Source organism: Solanum lycopersicum, chromosome 1, assembly GCF_036512215.1.
Source record: "Solanum lycopersicum chromosome 1, SLM_r2.1".
Lineage (NCBI taxonomy): Eukaryota > Viridiplantae > Streptophyta > Magnoliopsida > Solanales > Solanaceae > Solanum > Solanum lycopersicum.
This window is the reverse complement of record NC_090800.1, coordinates 78,394,496-78,413,193: the sequence shown is the minus strand read 5'-3', so window position 1 is coordinate 78,413,193 and position 18,698 is coordinate 78,394,496. Positions and strand designations below refer to the sequence as shown.

Genomic DNA, 18,698 nt, shown 5'->3' with positions numbered 1-18,698 from the left:
TGAAGAACTTACAGTACTCATAATGCAGAGATGCTTGTACTGCAAATTTTTCTTGGTGCTTCACATTAGCTTCCATCTCTTTAACCTGAAAATATGATAAGGAAGCACGATTCACACTCAGACTACGACTTTAGGTCTAGTGAAGTCAGTCTTTTAGACTACTTTCAACTGCAAATAATGCAAAAAGGTGTATACTCTTAGCTTGTTAGACTACTTTAACAACTAAGTCCTTATGTGTAGTATCAATCTATTTATTAAGAAGAAAAAGAAGAAGAGACCAGATGCAATACTTCAGACCAACAAGATTATATTTGATTTGCATTGAGAGACAATTTGCTATAAACAAAATGAAAATAATTCTCACAGTTTTTAAGAAGTGCATTGCATATACTTGCATTAACATCAGCCAAGTAAGGTAGTACCTTCTAATCAACAACATTCGATAACATAGTAGTAATTACAAAGATCTGTTTGATCAGTCATGTTTGGTTATGCAAGTACAATTACATAATTATATACTTTTTAAAATGAAAGTTAACTATCAAAAATACAATAAACTTTTGGATCAACATGCAATTATGTTTAATGACAAACATATATATATATATACATCTCTCTCTCTCTCTCTCTCTGTGTGTGTAAGAAATATTAAATATATCTGATTCTTAAGTATTAAAAAAACAAATAACTACTTTAGGACAATTAGAATAAACAAACATTTGAGAAACTCTTTTTTCTGAGAGAGAACAAACATTTGAGAAATTCTTTTGGAGCACAACTTAAGTGGATATATTTAGTTTCTTATCTCTAGCTCCCACCTGATCAAAAATTTAAGTCGCCAGTTTATCTTTGAAAATTTATATTATATACTACGAGAGATATAAAAACATTATTTTTTCGATCTATCTGCAACATAATTTACATAAAAAACTATCATCATAAAGCTTATAACATCGTACATGATTCTTTTCAAAATATCAATCATTAACAAATATTTGTTAGATAGAATATTCATTCCAATAAAAATAGAAAGGGTAAGAAATTAGTATTGAAATGTAGAAACTCATAAAAAGAAAATAGTACAAACAAGAAAAATGTAAGTTACAAATAAATATAAGAGTAAAATGAAATACAATTGAAATAACAAATATATTTTTTTGACAGTTACCATGTAATTACCTGCAATTTGCACCTCCCCCTCGAGAACTAGAGAGTGTCCCCCTTCAGTTACACCCAATTCATGCTAATCCAATAATTACTTGGTCAACAAACATGTTAAATTGTGAGATTACACCCCTTTAAACCCAAATCCAATTAGAGTAGCTTCCCATCAGGCCCTAATAGTCCTTCCACTCGCACCAACTTAGTCTAACACAAATCACTGATTTTCTGGCAATGCTCCGACTATGGTAGCTATTTTACTTCAATTTTTATTGTTTATTTTATTTCAAATTCTGTAGTTCATCTTTACTTTGATTTACACAGAATAACACAATAAACAAGTACCTTCAGCGCAAGTTCAAGGGATGCCATGTTATGTTCAGCATAACTTCTTCTGTGAGCCACAGCATCAATAAGTAAATTCTGGCAGAAAAGAGAAACTCAGTAAAGGTACATAACATCTGAGATACAAAACTTACTCATTTAGGATCTAATCATAGCTTAAAAAGCATCAGCAAACAGAAACATTAAAAAGAATAATTGACCTTAATTTCCATTGCAAGTTGGAATCGCTGAATCTTCATAGCTTTGATCTGGTCAATAAGTTTTGCAGCTACACTATCCAGATCATCCTCTCTTTCCAAAGATTTCAAGTTTATCATGCGCTGCTCTGAAGTTGGAGAAAATTACATGTTGAAGGAACACTATGTAATCAATACTGTACCTGTACCTTGTATTACACATACTTCAGGTAAAAGATTAGAAGGGATACTTACTGACACGGTTTTCCATCTCACGCCTTTTTTTCTTCTCATGTAGTGACTCATTTATAATCTCTTCCTAAAATAGATCAATAAAAATATGCTAATTATGCTTGAACTAATAAAATATTAATTTTAGGTCAAAAGAACAGATAGCATTTGATTGTTATCAACAACTAGAGTGTGCACAAAGCCATTGATATTACATTCACAAGAAAACATAGGGAAAGAATCCATAAGAGTAGAATCTTTTCTGATTGATTAATTCAGACAGTGGAGGAAAAGAAAATGCACAACAAAGCAAATTCTTATAAGCTAGGGATAAATATTCAACATAAAACACAGTTCAACAAGTAATATCATTTTACAGAATCATCGATCCCTATTCTCCACTGTTGTTACACAGTCAGTTCCACAGCTATATACGTTTTCCAGCACAAACACTTTGACAATAGAATTTCGGGAAGCCTATTATCCAAGCTATTTCAGGTTCTAGTCTCTGGTGTAACCTTTCACTTAATACTAGAATCGAGAATCAAAAACATAGCATCGAAGGTTGCATTAATCGAGGATACACACAAAAGGAATTTCTCTGTTACCAAACTTGTACAGCACTGGCACATAAAACCTTCAACTTAATTTAAAGAAGCAGCTTCAGTCATATACTAAACCCCTTTTCTTTAAAGAAAAAAAGAAATCCCCCTTGTTCTCACCCTCTCCCTGCTTATTCTCACCCTCTCCCTGCTTACAGTTAAAATTACCCTAACCTACCATCCAATCAAAACCAACTTTGCAGTTTATTCCTGCAACCGAATGGTTTATGAGAGCCAGCAACTAGCGATACTGAGTTATATAAGTTGATGGCGAGGTCAGAAGGGGTTTGGACAGGATCACAGATCTTTGTCAAAGGGAATTGGGTTGCAGAGACGAAGGAAGGCTCCAAGGGGCAGGAGTTCCACGACAGTCAGTCTGCAAAATTTCTTCTTAATTTTGTTGGCCAAACATGCACAATGACCAAATTTTGCTTATTCAGAGGGAAGGTTAATTGCACCAACCTCCATACTTATCAGAACCACGCAGAGAAGCTATAACTCAGGAAGCACAGGCACCTTTTCTACAGGACCAAAAAAAAAATGGAAAAAGCATACCATAAAGATACTCAAGTGTGAATTTGCACATCCTTGCATGTAAAACAACTTCCAGAAACCAAAAGAAATATACACACACACACATATATATATGCATGGAATGCATGTATAAATCACCTACACGTTGTTTTTCAAGTTTGGCACCTTCATCTTCTATGTTCCTCAACTCACTCTTAACTGCCCTGAGATTATCTTCTAGTGTAGAGATTGCTTCATCCAACTGAAGTTTCTGGGACTTGAGCCTCTCAACTTCCCCAGCATCCACATCTGAAGAAAATACTTGGGAGTAAACTAAGAAGTTCATGAACAAGGTATCAATATATTAAAAACAAAGGGCTAGTGAGATACTGCATAGCAAAAAGCGAGAGCGGTCCACTGATTCAACACTGCCAGAAACATGACCACCATATCTGGATTTGGTCCATCTGTAATGATTTTCAGGGGTCCATAAATCAAAGATACCCAATTGCAACACCTCATCTGCTCTCTTGTCAGTTTCACGTGAGCCTATGTACTGCACAAAACATTGGATTAAATTAATGTCAATCTACTAGAATAGGTTCCAGAAGAAAAGTATCACGAGGTTTAGAAGAGGTAAGCCTACAGAATGGTCCAACCGAAATTGATCGACTAGAGCTTCATTGACGGCATCGGGAGCATCAAAAACTTGGTCAAGCCTTGAATTGATACCTAGCATACGCATCTGTGGAAGATAGTTGTAAGAAACCAAGTGAACATATAGATCAGCATCAAAATAAGAGTTCTCAAAGAAGCTTATACATGCCTCCTCAGTAATTTGAAAGGGAGCACGGCTCTGACTTCTATCTGTAACATTTATAATAGGAACATCAAATGATCGCATATTTCTGAATAACAAGTCACGGTCAGCAGCATCTTGTGTTATAAAGGCCTGCATATGTTAATAAATAAGATAACTTATGAGATGAGAAACAAATTTCAACAACACCAAATTATATTAGCAGTCTTGATTCTAAAATGCTTTGGTGTCCCTTTTGTATAATCTACAGAAAGTTCAATTCTATAAATATACAATATGCCCATGCAAACAACAAAACCGTCTTAAGTGAAGTCTCAACTTAAATGAGTAAACAATTGGGGAATATCACTCAACAGTTAAAATAAGATTTTGGTAAAAATACAACGCCAATCAATGTTTCCTGCAACCACAGATCTCATAGCAAAGCACAAAGAACAAATTAAAAAAGGAGTACTTTAATTCATACCCAAAGTATTAACTTTAAAGAAGTGCTAATAAGAATACTCTGTGAGTACCATGTTCAGATATAGATCAAGTCCAAGAAGGTATAATAAGATGTGGGGGGGGGGGGGGGGGGGTTGCAAGAGAGAAATATCTGCTTCGGCCACATATACTAGAATTAGAGAATTACCTTCCATATGTATCCTGGTACATCACCCTCTAGGTAATCTGCATGAATCCGATTGGAAACATTGACCTGAACTTCCATTTCACCGAAGTAGTTAATAACCTTTTGGTCTATAAGTAGTAGCATAAGCATAATTGTATTACCTCAAGAAGAACTGGACCATAGACACGCTTATTAAATTCATGTTGATGCTCCTGAACCCAATTGTAAGCTTCAAATATCTTTTCAACACCAGAACTCCGTAAAGCACGTAACCTTTTGTTGTTTGTGTCCTCCATCTCCTTCAATCTGCAGAGGAATGAAAGGATGTGCAAGAATTTTCAGTAATTATTGAATGCAAAAAAAACAGCAACATAATCCTGATATTTACTTATCAGTGCACTGTCTGAATGTTGTCCTATTCCGATCAAGGGTTCTTTCTATTTCTGATTTCTGAGACCTTAGCTCCCGTGCACCATCTTGCAGCTCCAAAATTTTAGAACCCAAACTATCCTGTAGATTTCAACCAGTTCAGCAACAAAATTTGCATTAGCCAGAGATTAGTTTGTGGTATCTTACATAAAATAAAGCTACAAGACAATAGCTAAAGTAAGGCTTCCTTGAAATTCCATAATTAATGGTCAAATTAGGCATCCTTCGGTACGTAAACTCATGCCTATGGTTGTACATTAAGCAAGTATGGTACAAGAAGCTACAGTAAAGGAAAAAAGAAGCCTACAATTTTGCCTCTGGGAGGTTCATAAGAAGGAAGATTTGCAAGTTCCAATTCGGCAGCACTAAGATCTTCTTGAGCTTTTGAAATTCGACGTTGACGAGATTCTTCTTGCTTCCTCAAGTCTTCCATTTCTTTATATTTTCCATTCACTTGAACATCCTTTTATCATAAAAAAAAGTAAAAGTTGAATTGTGTAGAGGAAAAAGAAATAATCAAAATGATTATTAAGGCTCTGATAGAATACCAAACGGCTATCCTGATCCAGAAGTTTCATACGCTTGTTGGCATTATCACCCAACAGGCCGTTTACTTTTTTGCATTTAGCATCTCGTTCGGCTTTCTCTTGCTTTTTTTCCCTGAGACCAAATTGTTGAATTTAAAGTCAAAACAAGAAATTTAAAAGAAAGAAAAGGAGAAAACTCAACTTGAAATGTACTTTTTGATTAGTATCCATTTGAAATATATTGAAAAAGCAGGGCCCTTAAAAAACTGAATTTTTTAATGTCAAGCAATTGCAAAAATTCACGCAATAGAATATGACCTAGTTATTGAAATAAAGATACAAAATCTCTAACTCAATCAACAATTTACACGATAAGCTAGCATACTCTATAGGTTCCATGAGTTCATTCAAATTCTCAGCAGCTTCATCCAGCTTCTTTTTGGCATCTTGCTCTTGCCTTTTAGCTTCCAGAAACTCAGCCTTCTTAGCATCGTACTTCAGCCATGGCAATTTCTTTTTCATCGTTTCAGCCTATAAACATAAATAACAGAAATTTTTGGTTTATTTTACTTTTTAGGGGAGATCAATAGCATATCCTACAAACCATATTAATTAAAGCTCTAGCCAAAGTTTAGGAAGAAGCTCCAAACTCACCTGTCCCAGGAGTTGCTCCCTCTGACGAAGACGTTCCACATCTCGTTCAAGTTGAGAATTGACTTCCTTCAGCTGATCCAATGTCTCTCTGCCGCTCTTCACAGTCTAAAATCAATAATGAAATATTTTCATACAGTTTAAATTGTCAAAAAATAAGGCAAGACGTATTCCTTGTTCACTAAATAAATGCTTTGCAGTAAATTTATGAAAGCTTCCACAGATTGGCAAGTAGGAACTAACTCGTTCGGACTTCTTCAGCTCCTCACTTTTGCTTATAAGATCGACATGCTGGACTGGTAGCCGAGGATCACCCACAGCCTTTTCAGTCTCTTCAAGTAATTGAACAGGAGTTAACTTTGCAAACTCACAAACCCTGTCTTGAGGCAGAAACTGAGGTCCTCCTCATAGAATAAGCATAAATCAGCAACTAGATTATAAAGACAAGAAAGAAAATCTTACAAGAGGGAAGTAAACTCTTTATTTAGTTTAAGGTCTCAAACTTTTTAAGGAAAATATATATGACTAGTAGAAAGGAAGAGTACCCCTCGGTTCCATTTTAAGTTGACACTATTTCCTTTAGTTTGTTCTAAATAGAATGGCATATTTCTTTATTAGTAAACAACTTAACTATAAAATTCATTTACCCTTAATGACACTTTCAGGCCACATAAATTCACGACATTTAAAATCAGAATTTTCAAAAATATTTCATAAACTTAGACGGTGTTTGGATTGGCTTAAAAGTTGGTCAAACCTACTTTTAAGTAGGTTTTTGACTTTTTGAAGTGTTTGACAAATATAAAAATAACTTTAAATAAGTTAGGAAATATTTGGCAAGGTTAAAAATAACTTAATATAAGTATAAAATGACTCAAAATAAGTCTTTTGAAAAAATAGGTATGCCCCTACTTTTATTGTTTGACTTAAAAGTCATTTAACTTTGACTTATTATTTTTTTATTTAAAAACTACTTTTTTTAAGTCTATCCAAATGGGTTCTTAGTGCTCAATGAAACAGCGTCACATAAAATGAAATGGAGGGAGTAATTAAGACAATACTAAGATGTCAGGCAGAATAGATCATAACCTTGTCAAATATATTCGGTGCATGCCTAAACTTCGCATTGACCTAATTATCCTCCTCAACTTATGGTAATTTGATGTCATAAACCCCTGGACACTAACAACCCATGGATGTGTGACACACGCATTACCACATGGATTTTTTTATCCATGTGCTTTTTTTAGAATAGAATATATATTTGTACCTTTCTGAGTTCACTAATGATTTAGATCATCTTTTCAGGGCCGATTCTACCCAAAAAAAAATGGAACACTGATATTTTGACTATAATATTTTTTATTTGACTAAAGATAATGATACTCTAATCAAGGCTAGAAAAAGAAGAAACACACAACTAGAACGAATAATCATTGCATCTAAAGAAGAAATAAGTAAAATTTCAACCAAATACTTTACATATTTGAGCTGAGAGAAGAATAGTATGCAATCGAAATAAATAGTCTTTGCATGAAAAAAGATACACATTTCTTTCTTTTATGTATAAAATACTTGTTTGAACTTCATTAATTTGACTAATATAAATAAAGTTCCAACTAAATTTTGTAAATTTGGATCCAAAAAATGAAAAGAATTATATAGTTGAAACAAATAATCAGGGCATCAGAAAAAGAATAAAAAACAAATTAAGACTTAAATATGCAATATATTAAGAAAACATAGAGAGAAATACAATTTTTTTTAAACCAGTAACTTGTATATTCCTCGAAAGTCAAAAGTCAATACTAAAACTGTACTGGTCAATATTTACAAAATGTACTAAAATTCTACGAGTCCTACTATATTTTATTAAATAAGTCTAGTACATCAATTATGGAGATATATTTTAAAATAACCACTTGAAAGCTGATTATTTCGATTTTTCTTCCCTCCCATGTGCCTCATAGAGAGTGCATTCACGCTTTATGCCACATCAGGTCTAGGGAGATCAAGGATAAATCAAATTACCAAGTTCACGGGACTAATTAGGCCAAAGCAAAGTTTAGGTGCGCACAAAATAGAACTCGACAAGTTTAGGGGGTCCTGATTTATTCTGCCAAGATGTTACGTTTGAAGAGCTAGAGGTAAAGAAAAAGAGGCAAGTAGACAAAAAGTGAATCTTCTACAACAAAGTCAACATAGACCAGTAGGTGAAAAATGTAAAAAAAAGGATAATGAAGAATTTTATGAATATATCAATGGTCTTTCACCATACATACTTCTGCTCATGGCACAAAATGGTGACCAGATAAGACATCAAATAAGAGGCTTTGTGTAGAGAGAATTGGAAGAACTCTAAGCACTTAGTACAACATCTACTTAAGGTCCAAGAGCAAAGTACATAATGTGGTTGGATAAAGAAGGTGCTTCCTAGATCTAAACCTTAAGATTCCCATAAGTCATGAGAGCAAAACAGTGCAACTGGACTATATTTGCATGCGGCATAAGAATATAATTCACATAAAAATTGTCACATGCATGAAACTTCCAGAGCTAATTTTGGTTCAGAACTACCGTGATCTGCCAACCCAATTGGTTTGAGAATATAATAAAAGCCACTAGCAAAACCAAGTGTGATAGTTTTTGTTACGTTTCTTTTTCGTGTAAATCCAAACATATAGATGATGAGGTTAAGCTCATAAATCCAATTACTACCATACGAGACTATAGGAATTCCAGGTCCACAAAATGTACATAGTCCGCACCAGGACTTGAGGGAGCATAGTTGTTTTAGTCCTCTACATTATACATGCACAGGCTCCATCTTATTGCTGTATCGGTAAACCATTTACTGTTTACTTAATAAAAAAACAAAGCAACTATGATATGCCATACCATTCTATTTAAATATTCTTACATGTGCATTTGAATGGAGCGTGTTTACGATTTCATTTTCCAGAATTTTTGATTTCACATTTGCGTAGCATGTGTTATTAAGAAAATCAGAATAGTAGATTATAACATATTAAGTAAAAAACCAGCAGACCTCAGTATCAAGTGCTGGATTCTTACTGGATATGGAGGGGAAGGACATGGGGATCTTTCAGAAGGTAAGCAATCCATCAGCATCAGTCATGAGACATACAGTTCAGGAGGTGCACTGTATGGGAGCTATGAACTAGTTTAGCCAGGAAACTAATTGATTTTAAGCTCTATCCTTAGTATGCTTAGTTGAATGTTATTGATATGTTGAGATAAGAGAGTTGAAGACTAAGGTTTGGGACTGACCAGTCTTGAGTATCTTGTGATGTACATATTCTCTTTGGTAATAAAATGTTTATTATACCAAATGAAAATATATATAGTAAAAGTCATTCTACAAGAAAAAGAATTTCTGAAGTGTTAATAGTGAACTAATAATCCAACTGAATTACTATAGAACTTCACATTTTGTAAAAATAAATAAATTGACAAATTGAAACATTATCCATTTATTTGGAAAATATCTAGGTTTGCTAGACTTATCAACAGAAGTGTTGGCAACATACAACCAAAGAAACTGGCTAAGTGGTCACTATATATCAAAAATGTAACATTAAGACAATAAAAAATCAACAGCAAGATAATATCCACATGCTACATCATCAAAATCTTTTCTTCTTCTAAATAAGTAGTAAAATTATCTTTCAATGGGAATCCTCAAAATATAACTGGTGATCAGCATTTAAATTAGGGGAAATCCCTTAAAACACCCATTTCACAAACATCCCCATCATGCAAGAAGGGAAGAATTTTCAATAACGGGTTACAGGAGTTGAGCAAACATGGATTTGTTAATGTGTTCAGAGTTCAGATTTTAGAGGTCCTACTGGTGTGTTTTACTTTTTTCATTTTTTGGGGAGAAAGGGATAGATTAGGGTGCGGATATGTAGGTTCCACTGTTTTAGCAACATGGCATATTCGTCATCTATGCAGACATAGAACTCACTTGAGTCAAATTGTTGACTTGGATATTGAACCTTTGAATCATATCAGTTACGTTCTTCTTTGGCACAGCTTTTCCTGAAACAGAAAAACAAAACATGTAATGACTGCTAAAAGTATCCCACATTAATTTACATTTTCTTTCAACTATATATTTTAACAATGTCCTGCTGACCCCAAAAAGGTTGAGCTGTGAGACATGATTATACAGAAAGCAAAGCAAGAACCTACTTATATTCAAAGAACTTCAACCAAACATTTTTGATGAAGAGAACTTCAACCAAAAATTTTTTATGAAGAGAACTTCAACCAAACATATGTAGGAAGTTCGAGTTGAGGAACAGAAAATGCTTTAAGATGATGAGCAAAAAAATTCAACAGGGAACAGAAACAGATTAATTGGAGTGGAAGGTGCAGAAGCTGGTCATCAAACATCCTCCAGTATATATAACAGGTAATAGGAAAAAAAATAATTGTGTTCCATAGCCGGTTTCTGACTAGATTACAACAAATAGAGTTAAAAATAGAAAATAAACAATTAAATCTGCTTCCCTGTTCTGCTCAAAAAGCACTATTAGAAAATTTGATTAAAGCAATATAGACAAATGCAAACCAACAACATCAAAGTGACAACTTCTGGTCTTCCTCCTAAAGTACCACTAGGACCAACGTAACAACCTTTCAGTCTCCTTCCTGAAAAGATACTGCCAAAGCTTTGAACTAATTACAAGTCATTCATACCATTAGAAGAAGCAAGACAAATTCCAACTTCATAAACATGAAACATAACATTTCAATGAAAGAGGGCCAAAATCGCAAACAATATTCACCATGTGTTCCATACAAGATGCAACAACTTGAACCTAATTACAGAAGAATATCCATATTCAACATAACTTAAACTGAGAAGAATTCTGGCATGAATCTTAGCCTTCTAAGCAAAAATCACAATGAAAGAGGAGATCGGGGTAGAATAATAAGAGCTGAAAAAGGATAGAAAAGTAAACATGCAAAAGCTCCTAAATTTGAAATTTGAAATTTGACAATCAAAAGATGATAAATTTTCAGACCTGGAATATGGATATAATTCATCTTGGAAAAATTGAGAAAATTCCAAGTAATAGAAGTCTTCGATTCACTTGTATGGATAACACAAGAAGTCGTCCACTTAAAACATTAATCTATAACATATTATGTCGTAAAAACAGTAAAACAGATCTGAAGGACTTGTATCATTCAAGTCCTCACAAAAATAGAGTTGAACAGTCAATAAATTGAAGCATTTGTTATAAATAACGATTTTTTACCATTAAAAATCCACTCAGACTTGTTCCGCGTATCTATTTTTCGCAAAATAGTTAACTGGTCCTCTTTGGTTTCCCCTCTCAAGGAAATCTTGATGTAACCTGATTCTTCCCCGCGTTTCACAAATGCTCCAATACTAGAAGCCCTCCCCAAAAGCTGCAGTTTTACACAATTAGCATCTCAATTAGTAAAAGTTCATCCCTGAAATTCACAAGTAATTATTTTTTGATTTCTTCAACTTCTTCTGACCTGAGGCTCACCACCAAGGCCGAGTGCTATTGCACAAACTAGAGAACTCTTTCCAGAGCCATTTGGTCCAATTACAAGATTTAATCGGGAGCCTGGTTTGCATGTCAACTTGCTGAATGTCATGAAGTTATGAAGCTCAATCTCAGTTATGTTTCCTGGCATATAATCATCTTCGCCCCTGCACATTATAACACAAATATGCAAACTAAGCATCCTAAACAATGAAACCAGTATTCCAACTCACTAAAAAAATCAAAGCCGCAAAGAGTTAGGATCCTTTTGAAACTTAGCAAAACGAACCTCCTATCAGTTTTGTTAGTGGAAATCATCAGTTCAACAAGCAAACAGAACTATAACCAGATATATCAGTAACGCTTTTTGGAATTGGTTTTACATATATTCAAGTGAAATTATACAACAAAAGGATGAATAAACCCTAACTTTTCCTAATAATATAACACGCCTTATTTTTTGCAGAAAAATACCTTAAAACAGAAAAGAAGTTATCGATCACAAAAAAAAGAGAGAAAGGTCAAAACTTGTATGCAGTGCAAGTGAAACGTTTGTAGTACCTGGTGATTTTGGGGCGTTTTGCCCGACGTTCCGCCATTGAAGTACACGTTAAGGAATGAAGGGAAGGAAATCAGAGAAAATTCTCGGCGCAAATTCCACGATAGAAAGCTCTCCTTGGGCTTTCCTCGCCGGAGAAAAAACTCGCCGGCGACTAGCGAAATAGAGTGGAGAGGAGCAGCCGCTGTGGTATGCGAAAGATGATTTTGGCGCCAAAAGAGACTTGGGGAATCGTGTGACCAATGCTACTAGATGCGTCTCTGCATACTCTTCTGGGACCCAAACACTCCTGCGTGTCGAAAGGTTATTGGAGGTTTTTATCTTTTTGTGGGAAACTAAAGAAAGTTTTTTAAAATTATACTCTTTCCGTCTAGTATTGTTTGTCATAGTTTCTATCTTTAGAGTTAAACTGTAAAAAATTTTATTAACATTTTAAGATGCATTTTTTCATCATAATAATATGTAAAAGATCATAACTTATAATTCTTTTTATATAGTTTTAGAATACCTAATTTTTTTATTTAAAATATCAAATTAATGTGATCTAATTTATCTTTAAAAATAAATCAAATTAACTTTCGATAAATATAACATGACAAACATTTCCGGACGTAAAGAATATTTTTATATGTAATTTATTAGGAGAGAAAAATAAATATTTGATGGTGCAAGTCCCTAAAATTGATCTTAAAAATATTGAAAGATTAAATTTTAAAAGTTAATAAATATTTTAAAATCTATTCTAAAATTTACCATCAAATGTCAACTAAATTTGAACTTTACTTTTCCGAAATTAATTTTTTTTTGTCTAGAGGTATAATAAGATGGTAATAGAACACTTGGAGAAGTTTTGTAATTCAAACTTTGTTTTTGTCAAATTGTAGTAGTAGTAAATATGTTTTCCAAATGTAACTTATTATTTTGAGAGATACCTTTGGAAAAAAAATTACTATTTATTTTGATAGATAATAGTATCATCCATAACAAAAGAAGTACTTTCAAATTGTGTTAAAAGTGAAATTAATACAGCATCATCTTTTTACTTGTTTTAGAAGAAGCTTTGTAAAAAATATTTAATGACAGACTAGGCTTGTTATGATATGTATTAGGTAGGACATTTTCAAGTATGAATTACAACATAAACATAGACTGAATTAAATCATAATAAACATTTTGTTTTTTTATCTTTCGTTTTTAAAAAAATAATAAGGATTAATAATAATAACAACAGTAATACTAATAAAGAGGTGTGGAAAGTAAATTCCTCTTATATTCTAATTTCATATTACCTCATGCGCTGTATTTTATATGTTTTAAAAATTCATTTTACACTCTCATGCACTCATATGCTAATCACAACTTATCAATTTATTATTAATTTTCTTAATGTCTGAAATTGATTTCAATATCAATAATGAATCACGTAAATTAATTACGCCATAGAAGATAATTTTTCTCATCATATTACCATGAACGGAATCAATTAATAAATTTATTCCTAAGATTGCTAATTTGTTTTCTTTCCGCTTTAATTAACCATAAATTTGTTTCTTCACATTATGCCGAGCCTGTAACTTTCTGTGGCATGTATTAGTTATATCAAAAACAGCATGATTTCATAACATACAGCGTCTGTAGTCCAACGGTTAGGATAATTGCCTTCCAAGCAATAGACCCGGGTTCGACTCCCGGCAGACGCAGCATTTTTTTTTTGTCGATAATTATGTTCTTTTATCCATTCTGTGGTAACTTTTAGTTGCTGGTAATATTCACTTTTAGTGAACACTGTTGTGCTATATGAGACAGAGAAGCAATCGGTTCTCCGAAAATCTGGAGAAATAATCCAAGATTTTCAGAATTTTATTCAAAAGTCTGATGAACTTGGCTATACATGTATCCCAAGTATGGTACATGTCAATGTTTTATTCTGACTTGTGCAAAGCATGAAGAATATACAAGGAAGCAGACGAGAGGAAAATACACACAGAGTAGCTCAATAGATCAGTACCAGTGGCTATAGGAACCATCTTGCTCCTCTCGAACATCTTAACTAAAAGGATCATAACAATTACATGTCCAACTTTGGTTTTTAGTTCATCAAGCGAACTGATTTTCATCCATTTTGGCCTCTCCTGCATAGATAGCACCATCAACTGAATATTCAAAAGAAAGAGCTAAACACATAACTCTCTATATATATATATTAGTTTATAAACAAGGCAACAATATATATAGTGGAAGTATAAGAAGGAGGATCCAGGCTGCACTATACCTTCAGAGCAAACATCCCAAACAAGGAAGAATGCTTGAGGGCACGGTCGGCAGTTGGACTCCCATCAGCAGAGAAATCAGTGATGAACAATCCATACAAGCCCATCCCGAATATGAACATCACAGTCCCAGCAAGATAAACATCTGCATTAAAAAGGAAGACAAACTCAGGAGCACCGAAGGAATATTAAAATTTTTAGATGTAAACAATGAGGTATTATATCGCCCTGATTGGCACTCTAATACAGTTCTCATCTCGAAATCAAAAAATCTACAATCATTGACTGTCTCCCCCTCACTGAGGTACCTCTTCTGAGATTTTTAGCATGATGAAAACTCACCTATAGCTTCAACCAACCGCAGAACCATCTGTCCTGTGTGAATTCCTTTGACACAGTTCGTCCAATAAACCTTGTAAGCGTCAATAATGTAGATACAACCCTAAGAAATGAAATTTAACTGTATTACACTTATGGGTTTTGAGATTTTAATTTACTCTGTTCTAAAATAATGATTTCTAAATATTCAATGCATTTCTTAAGACAAATACACAAAAGTTCATATCAAATGAGAAATTACGTTGAGGAAGCAGAGGAGAGAACCAGCCAATGAACCTCCAATAGCAAGGAACGCCAGAAAGCGGAAATCAAATATCGCCTGTTTCAAATTTCGATATCAATTTATGTTCATATTAACAACGAGTAGTAATACATCAAATTGTTTTGTACCCTTTCAACAGTTGACTCAGTGTTCTGAACAAATCGAACAAGTCCATTTTTAGAAGGCTCAACAGAGGGCACTAATGGTGATGTTAGTACAGTACTTCCACTTGATGTGGATGACGAAGATGATTCAGGCATAGCTGATGCGGATGCAGATGATGCGCGTATAATAGGCAATTTTCTGTAATTTGTTCGAGTTTGAAGGTTAGATATATGAAATGATAGTGAAACAGAGGTTAATGCCGCCATTGAAGCTTATCAGAAAAATAATAAAATTTGAAATAGTTTTGTGAAGAAGATTATTAAAGAGCAAGAGATACCACATGGTTTGTTTGGGACCAGCCTTTCCTTCTCAATAAGGCTCTAATTTAGCGCCTATTCCTTTCTCCGTCCATTTTTAATTGTTATAATTTTTATTTTTATAGTCAAATATAAAAAATATTTTAATATTTATTCTTTAATCATATTAATATACAAAAAAATACTTTTCGTATAATTTAATTTAATTTTAAAAATTAATCAAACTGACTTTCAAAAAATGCACAATATGATAAATAAAAATGAAGTAGGGTGTAACTTTTATTTCACGTTTTTTTGTATAGGCTCCCTCTAAAGTCTATAATCAATTGAATAAATTGTAGAGTTGAATATCAATGTGTTATGAATAGTGTCATTAATAATGTTGATAGTAGTAATATTGATATTACTTCGGCTAAATTTAAACAAAATAAAATTTCCTTCAACTTGGTAAGGATTTATTGCATATTTAGACTTTATGTTAGCCTAACGTGAATGCACTCACTTTTAGGTGCATGGTTCGAAAGAGAAATTGAAATCTCATCTTTCAATATTTATGTCAACTATTAATTGTCCACACAATTAATATAATAATATATTTCTTTTGGTTAGTTACTCTTTCGTTTTTAATATACATTATATATTTTATCTTTATTATTTTATTAAATAAAATGATTATTTATTTTAACTATCTGTTGTTCCTTTTTGAATTAAATTCGTAAAATATTTGTTTGAAATTTTCTTTTTCTTTTCTTTAGATGTAATGATTATTTGTTTTATAACATGCACTCTTTTTATTTTTAATATATATATAATCCTAAAAAAGTCATATAAATAAGAAAAATTCATGTGGCAGCGTGCACTTTTATGAATTGTCAATGATTGTGTGTAGGGGGGGGCGTATGTTGAGGAGGATAATTAAGTCAGCAGAAAGTTTGAATATGCTTTAAATAAAACTCGTCAAGCTCATAATATGATTTGAGTGGTATTTTGGTGATGATACAAGTATACTTCTTACAAATTCTATTATAAATGTTAGGATGAAGCGTTAGTAGATATATCAAAATTGATAAACAAATATAGTAAAATTAAATGAACAAATGCAACGATAGTGAAATTGATTAAAAAAATATATGAATTTGAGCGATATATACAACGAATTCGAGCAAACAAATATAACAAATTAAAGTGATAGATATAGCTCCAAAACAATAGCTATAAATAGTAATTAGGTAAAATATACCTATTAATGAATCTCATTTTAGTTATTTTTTCTCTTTTTTCCTGGTTTGATTTTTTTCTTTGGATATTCATTGGTACTACTATATGCATTTACTTTATAAACAATTACTCACTCACTACAAGATTAAAGAATATTTTGGTACATTTAATATAATTTTAATTCATAAGGATAATATTAAAAAATCATTTTTTTAAACTCAGTTTCAAGTCAAATAAGGTCATCATTTTTTAAAAGGAGAATAAATAAAAACATGGATACATATAACTAGTTATATAGACAGTGAAGAGGCAGAGTTCAAGTAAAGTGGGTCGGTTGCTTTAATTTTAAGATACAGTCGAATTATTTATCTTTTTCGATTTTTATAAACAAATCAATTAAACATGCATGTTAGTGATATTTTCTTTTAGATACTAAATAAGCAATTCAATGTCTATTTCTTTTTAGGAATTAGTGGCTGTATTTGCTAAAACTTTAAGGAAAAAAAGATTTTCCATACTAAAATTTAAGTTTTCATAAACTATCTAATAGTGTTAACTTAATATATTGACTTTATGTGTTGTTACAAAATATAACAAAGAGAATATAAACTTTAGTTCAATCTAGTCATCCTACTTACTAAAAACGTTGGTGAAGATCGAAAAAACCTTCAAATTAAAAAAGCTCTAATAATAATATTCACTATTGTTAAAACTTATATTTTTTTTAAAACTACTATTTAAATATATTCTTAATAATATTTATGTCACATTCATAATTCAATACTCATTAATTGATTAAAAAAAATAAACATGTAACATTCATATCAAAAAATTAATCATTGACGAAAGAAAAAGTAAAATAAATAATTATGATGAATAAAAGTCAATTAGAATTAATAAAAAAATACTAATAAATAAATAAAAATGAATGAAAGGGGAAAAAAAAAAGAACCTTCACACATTAATAAAAAAGAGAAAAAGAAAAAGGTGAATAAAAATGACAAAAAAAAGGATTAATAAAAAAGAGGGAAAAAAAAGAAAGAAAAAGGTGAATAAAAATGACGAAAAGAAAAAGGAAAAAAGAGAGAGAAAAAGCTTCACTTCCAAAAATTAATATTGTTTACTAGGTGGCAAAGAAAGTATATATTAACTTTCTTATACTTTTATACAAATTCTTTTCGAAATTTGGAACGGTGAAGAGGTACATAACTTGATTTTATTAATTAATTTATTTTTTGGTATTTTGATTTTAAAATTACGTAAGCTCAATTATATTACTTTAAAATTGAAATTTACTCGTTCTGGACTTAGCTATTGTACTTGAGTTATTCGGAATGAATTTAATTAAAAATAATAAACTTAAAAAAAATGAAGCTGAATTGAATTTAATCTGATATGATATTTCACAATTAAAAAATTAAAAATCGAATCGAATCAAAATTTGAAATAACTAATGTTACCAAGTAAAATCCCTGCCTTGCTATAATGTAAGTTCCAATTGCTTCCAACGAGTTTGTCACAGAAATCCCTGTTGCTGTAGTCACGATTACCGGTACGTTTCTCTTTCGGCAGTTCGATAGTAACTTGATTTTTGATCCATTGATGTTGAGCAAAGAAGTCAGGATCACGAGGCCCCGTTACAAGCATCGTCGTGTCATTGTTATTATTAACATGATTCATCGAGATTGAATTCTGAAATCGCTGGTACAGAGACTTAAACGGACATTCTTTCAAAGCTTGAACAGAGGAAACACGAAACAGAGAGAGAATCGCGAAGAAGACGACTAATTTTGTTGCGACAGTCATATATGCTGTAAAATAAGGTAATTAATGTAGGAGTACAAAATGTATATATAAGGCCGGCAGAACTGTACCTCTTCCTAATTCTAATTGGATTCTTACTTGGAACTTAATTAAATTCAGTTTTAAGTAAATTTTTTTTATTCTTGGCTATACTGGAGTAATTGGAAATCAAAAGTATTTACACTACTATGAACTATCCACATATATA

General features: G+C 32.2%; 2 protein-coding genes and 1 non-coding gene across 3 annotated transcripts in view; 1 reads left to right on the top strand and 2 right to left on the bottom strand.

Annotated features, from left to right (window-relative positions):
* LOC101255831 (structural maintenance of chromosomes protein 5) overlaps nt 1-12,474 on the bottom strand; it is a 30,108-nt gene extending 17,634 nt beyond the window's left edge. Inside the window, exons 1-20 of the mRNA XM_004229611.5 lie at nt 12,179-12,474; nt 11,607-11,784; nt 11,360-11,513; nt 10,057-10,130; nt 6,309-6,458; nt 6,069-6,173; nt 5,800-5,945; nt 5,436-5,547; nt 5,195-5,350; nt 4,847-4,968; nt 4,620-4,764; nt 4,480-4,545; nt 3,855-3,980; nt 3,675-3,773; nt 3,419-3,584; nt 3,192-3,337; nt 1,938-2,001; nt 1,707-1,831; nt 1,507-1,584; nt 13-85 (exon numbers count right to left, since the gene is read on the bottom strand). Of these exons, the coding sequence (XP_004229659.1) occupies nt 13-85; nt 1,507-1,584; nt 1,707-1,831; nt 1,938-2,001; nt 3,192-3,337; nt 3,419-3,584; nt 3,675-3,773; nt 3,855-3,980; nt 4,480-4,545; nt 4,620-4,764; nt 4,847-4,968; nt 5,195-5,350; nt 5,436-5,547; nt 5,800-5,945; nt 6,069-6,173; nt 6,309-6,458; nt 10,057-10,130; nt 11,360-11,513; nt 11,607-11,784; nt 12,179-12,216 (2,323 nt within the window). The 5' untranslated portion in view covers nt 12,217-12,474. The remainder of the gene's footprint in view (nt 1-12; nt 86-1,506; nt 1,585-1,706; nt 1,832-1,937; nt 2,002-3,191; nt 3,338-3,418; nt 3,585-3,674; nt 3,774-3,854; nt 3,981-4,479; nt 4,546-4,619; nt 4,765-4,846; nt 4,969-5,194; nt 5,351-5,435; nt 5,548-5,799; nt 5,946-6,068; nt 6,174-6,308; nt 6,459-10,056; nt 10,131-11,359; nt 11,514-11,606; nt 11,785-12,178) is intronic.
* Nucleotides 12,475-13,804: 1,330 nt separating this feature from the next.
* On the top strand, nt 13,805-13,876 carry TRNAG-UCC (transfer RNA glycine (anticodon UCC)). The gene has a single exon. It is a non-coding gene; the product is annotated as a tRNA-Gly (tRNA).
* Nucleotides 13,877-13,981: 105 nt separating this feature from the next.
* On the bottom strand, nt 13,982-15,516 carry LOC101254731 (uncharacterized). Its single transcript, XM_004229608.3, has 5 exons — nt 15,176-15,516; nt 15,027-15,104; nt 14,789-14,888; nt 14,449-14,591; nt 13,982-14,308 (listed from the first exon to the last, which is right to left on the bottom strand). The coding sequence occupies exons 1-5, from the start codon at nt 15,416-15,418 to the stop codon at nt 14,099-14,101; spliced, it is 774 nt and encodes a 257-aa protein (XP_004229656.1). The 5' UTR covers nt 15,419-15,516; the 3' UTR covers nt 13,982-14,098.
* Between the last annotated feature and the right edge of the window lie 3,182 nt (nt 15,517-18,698).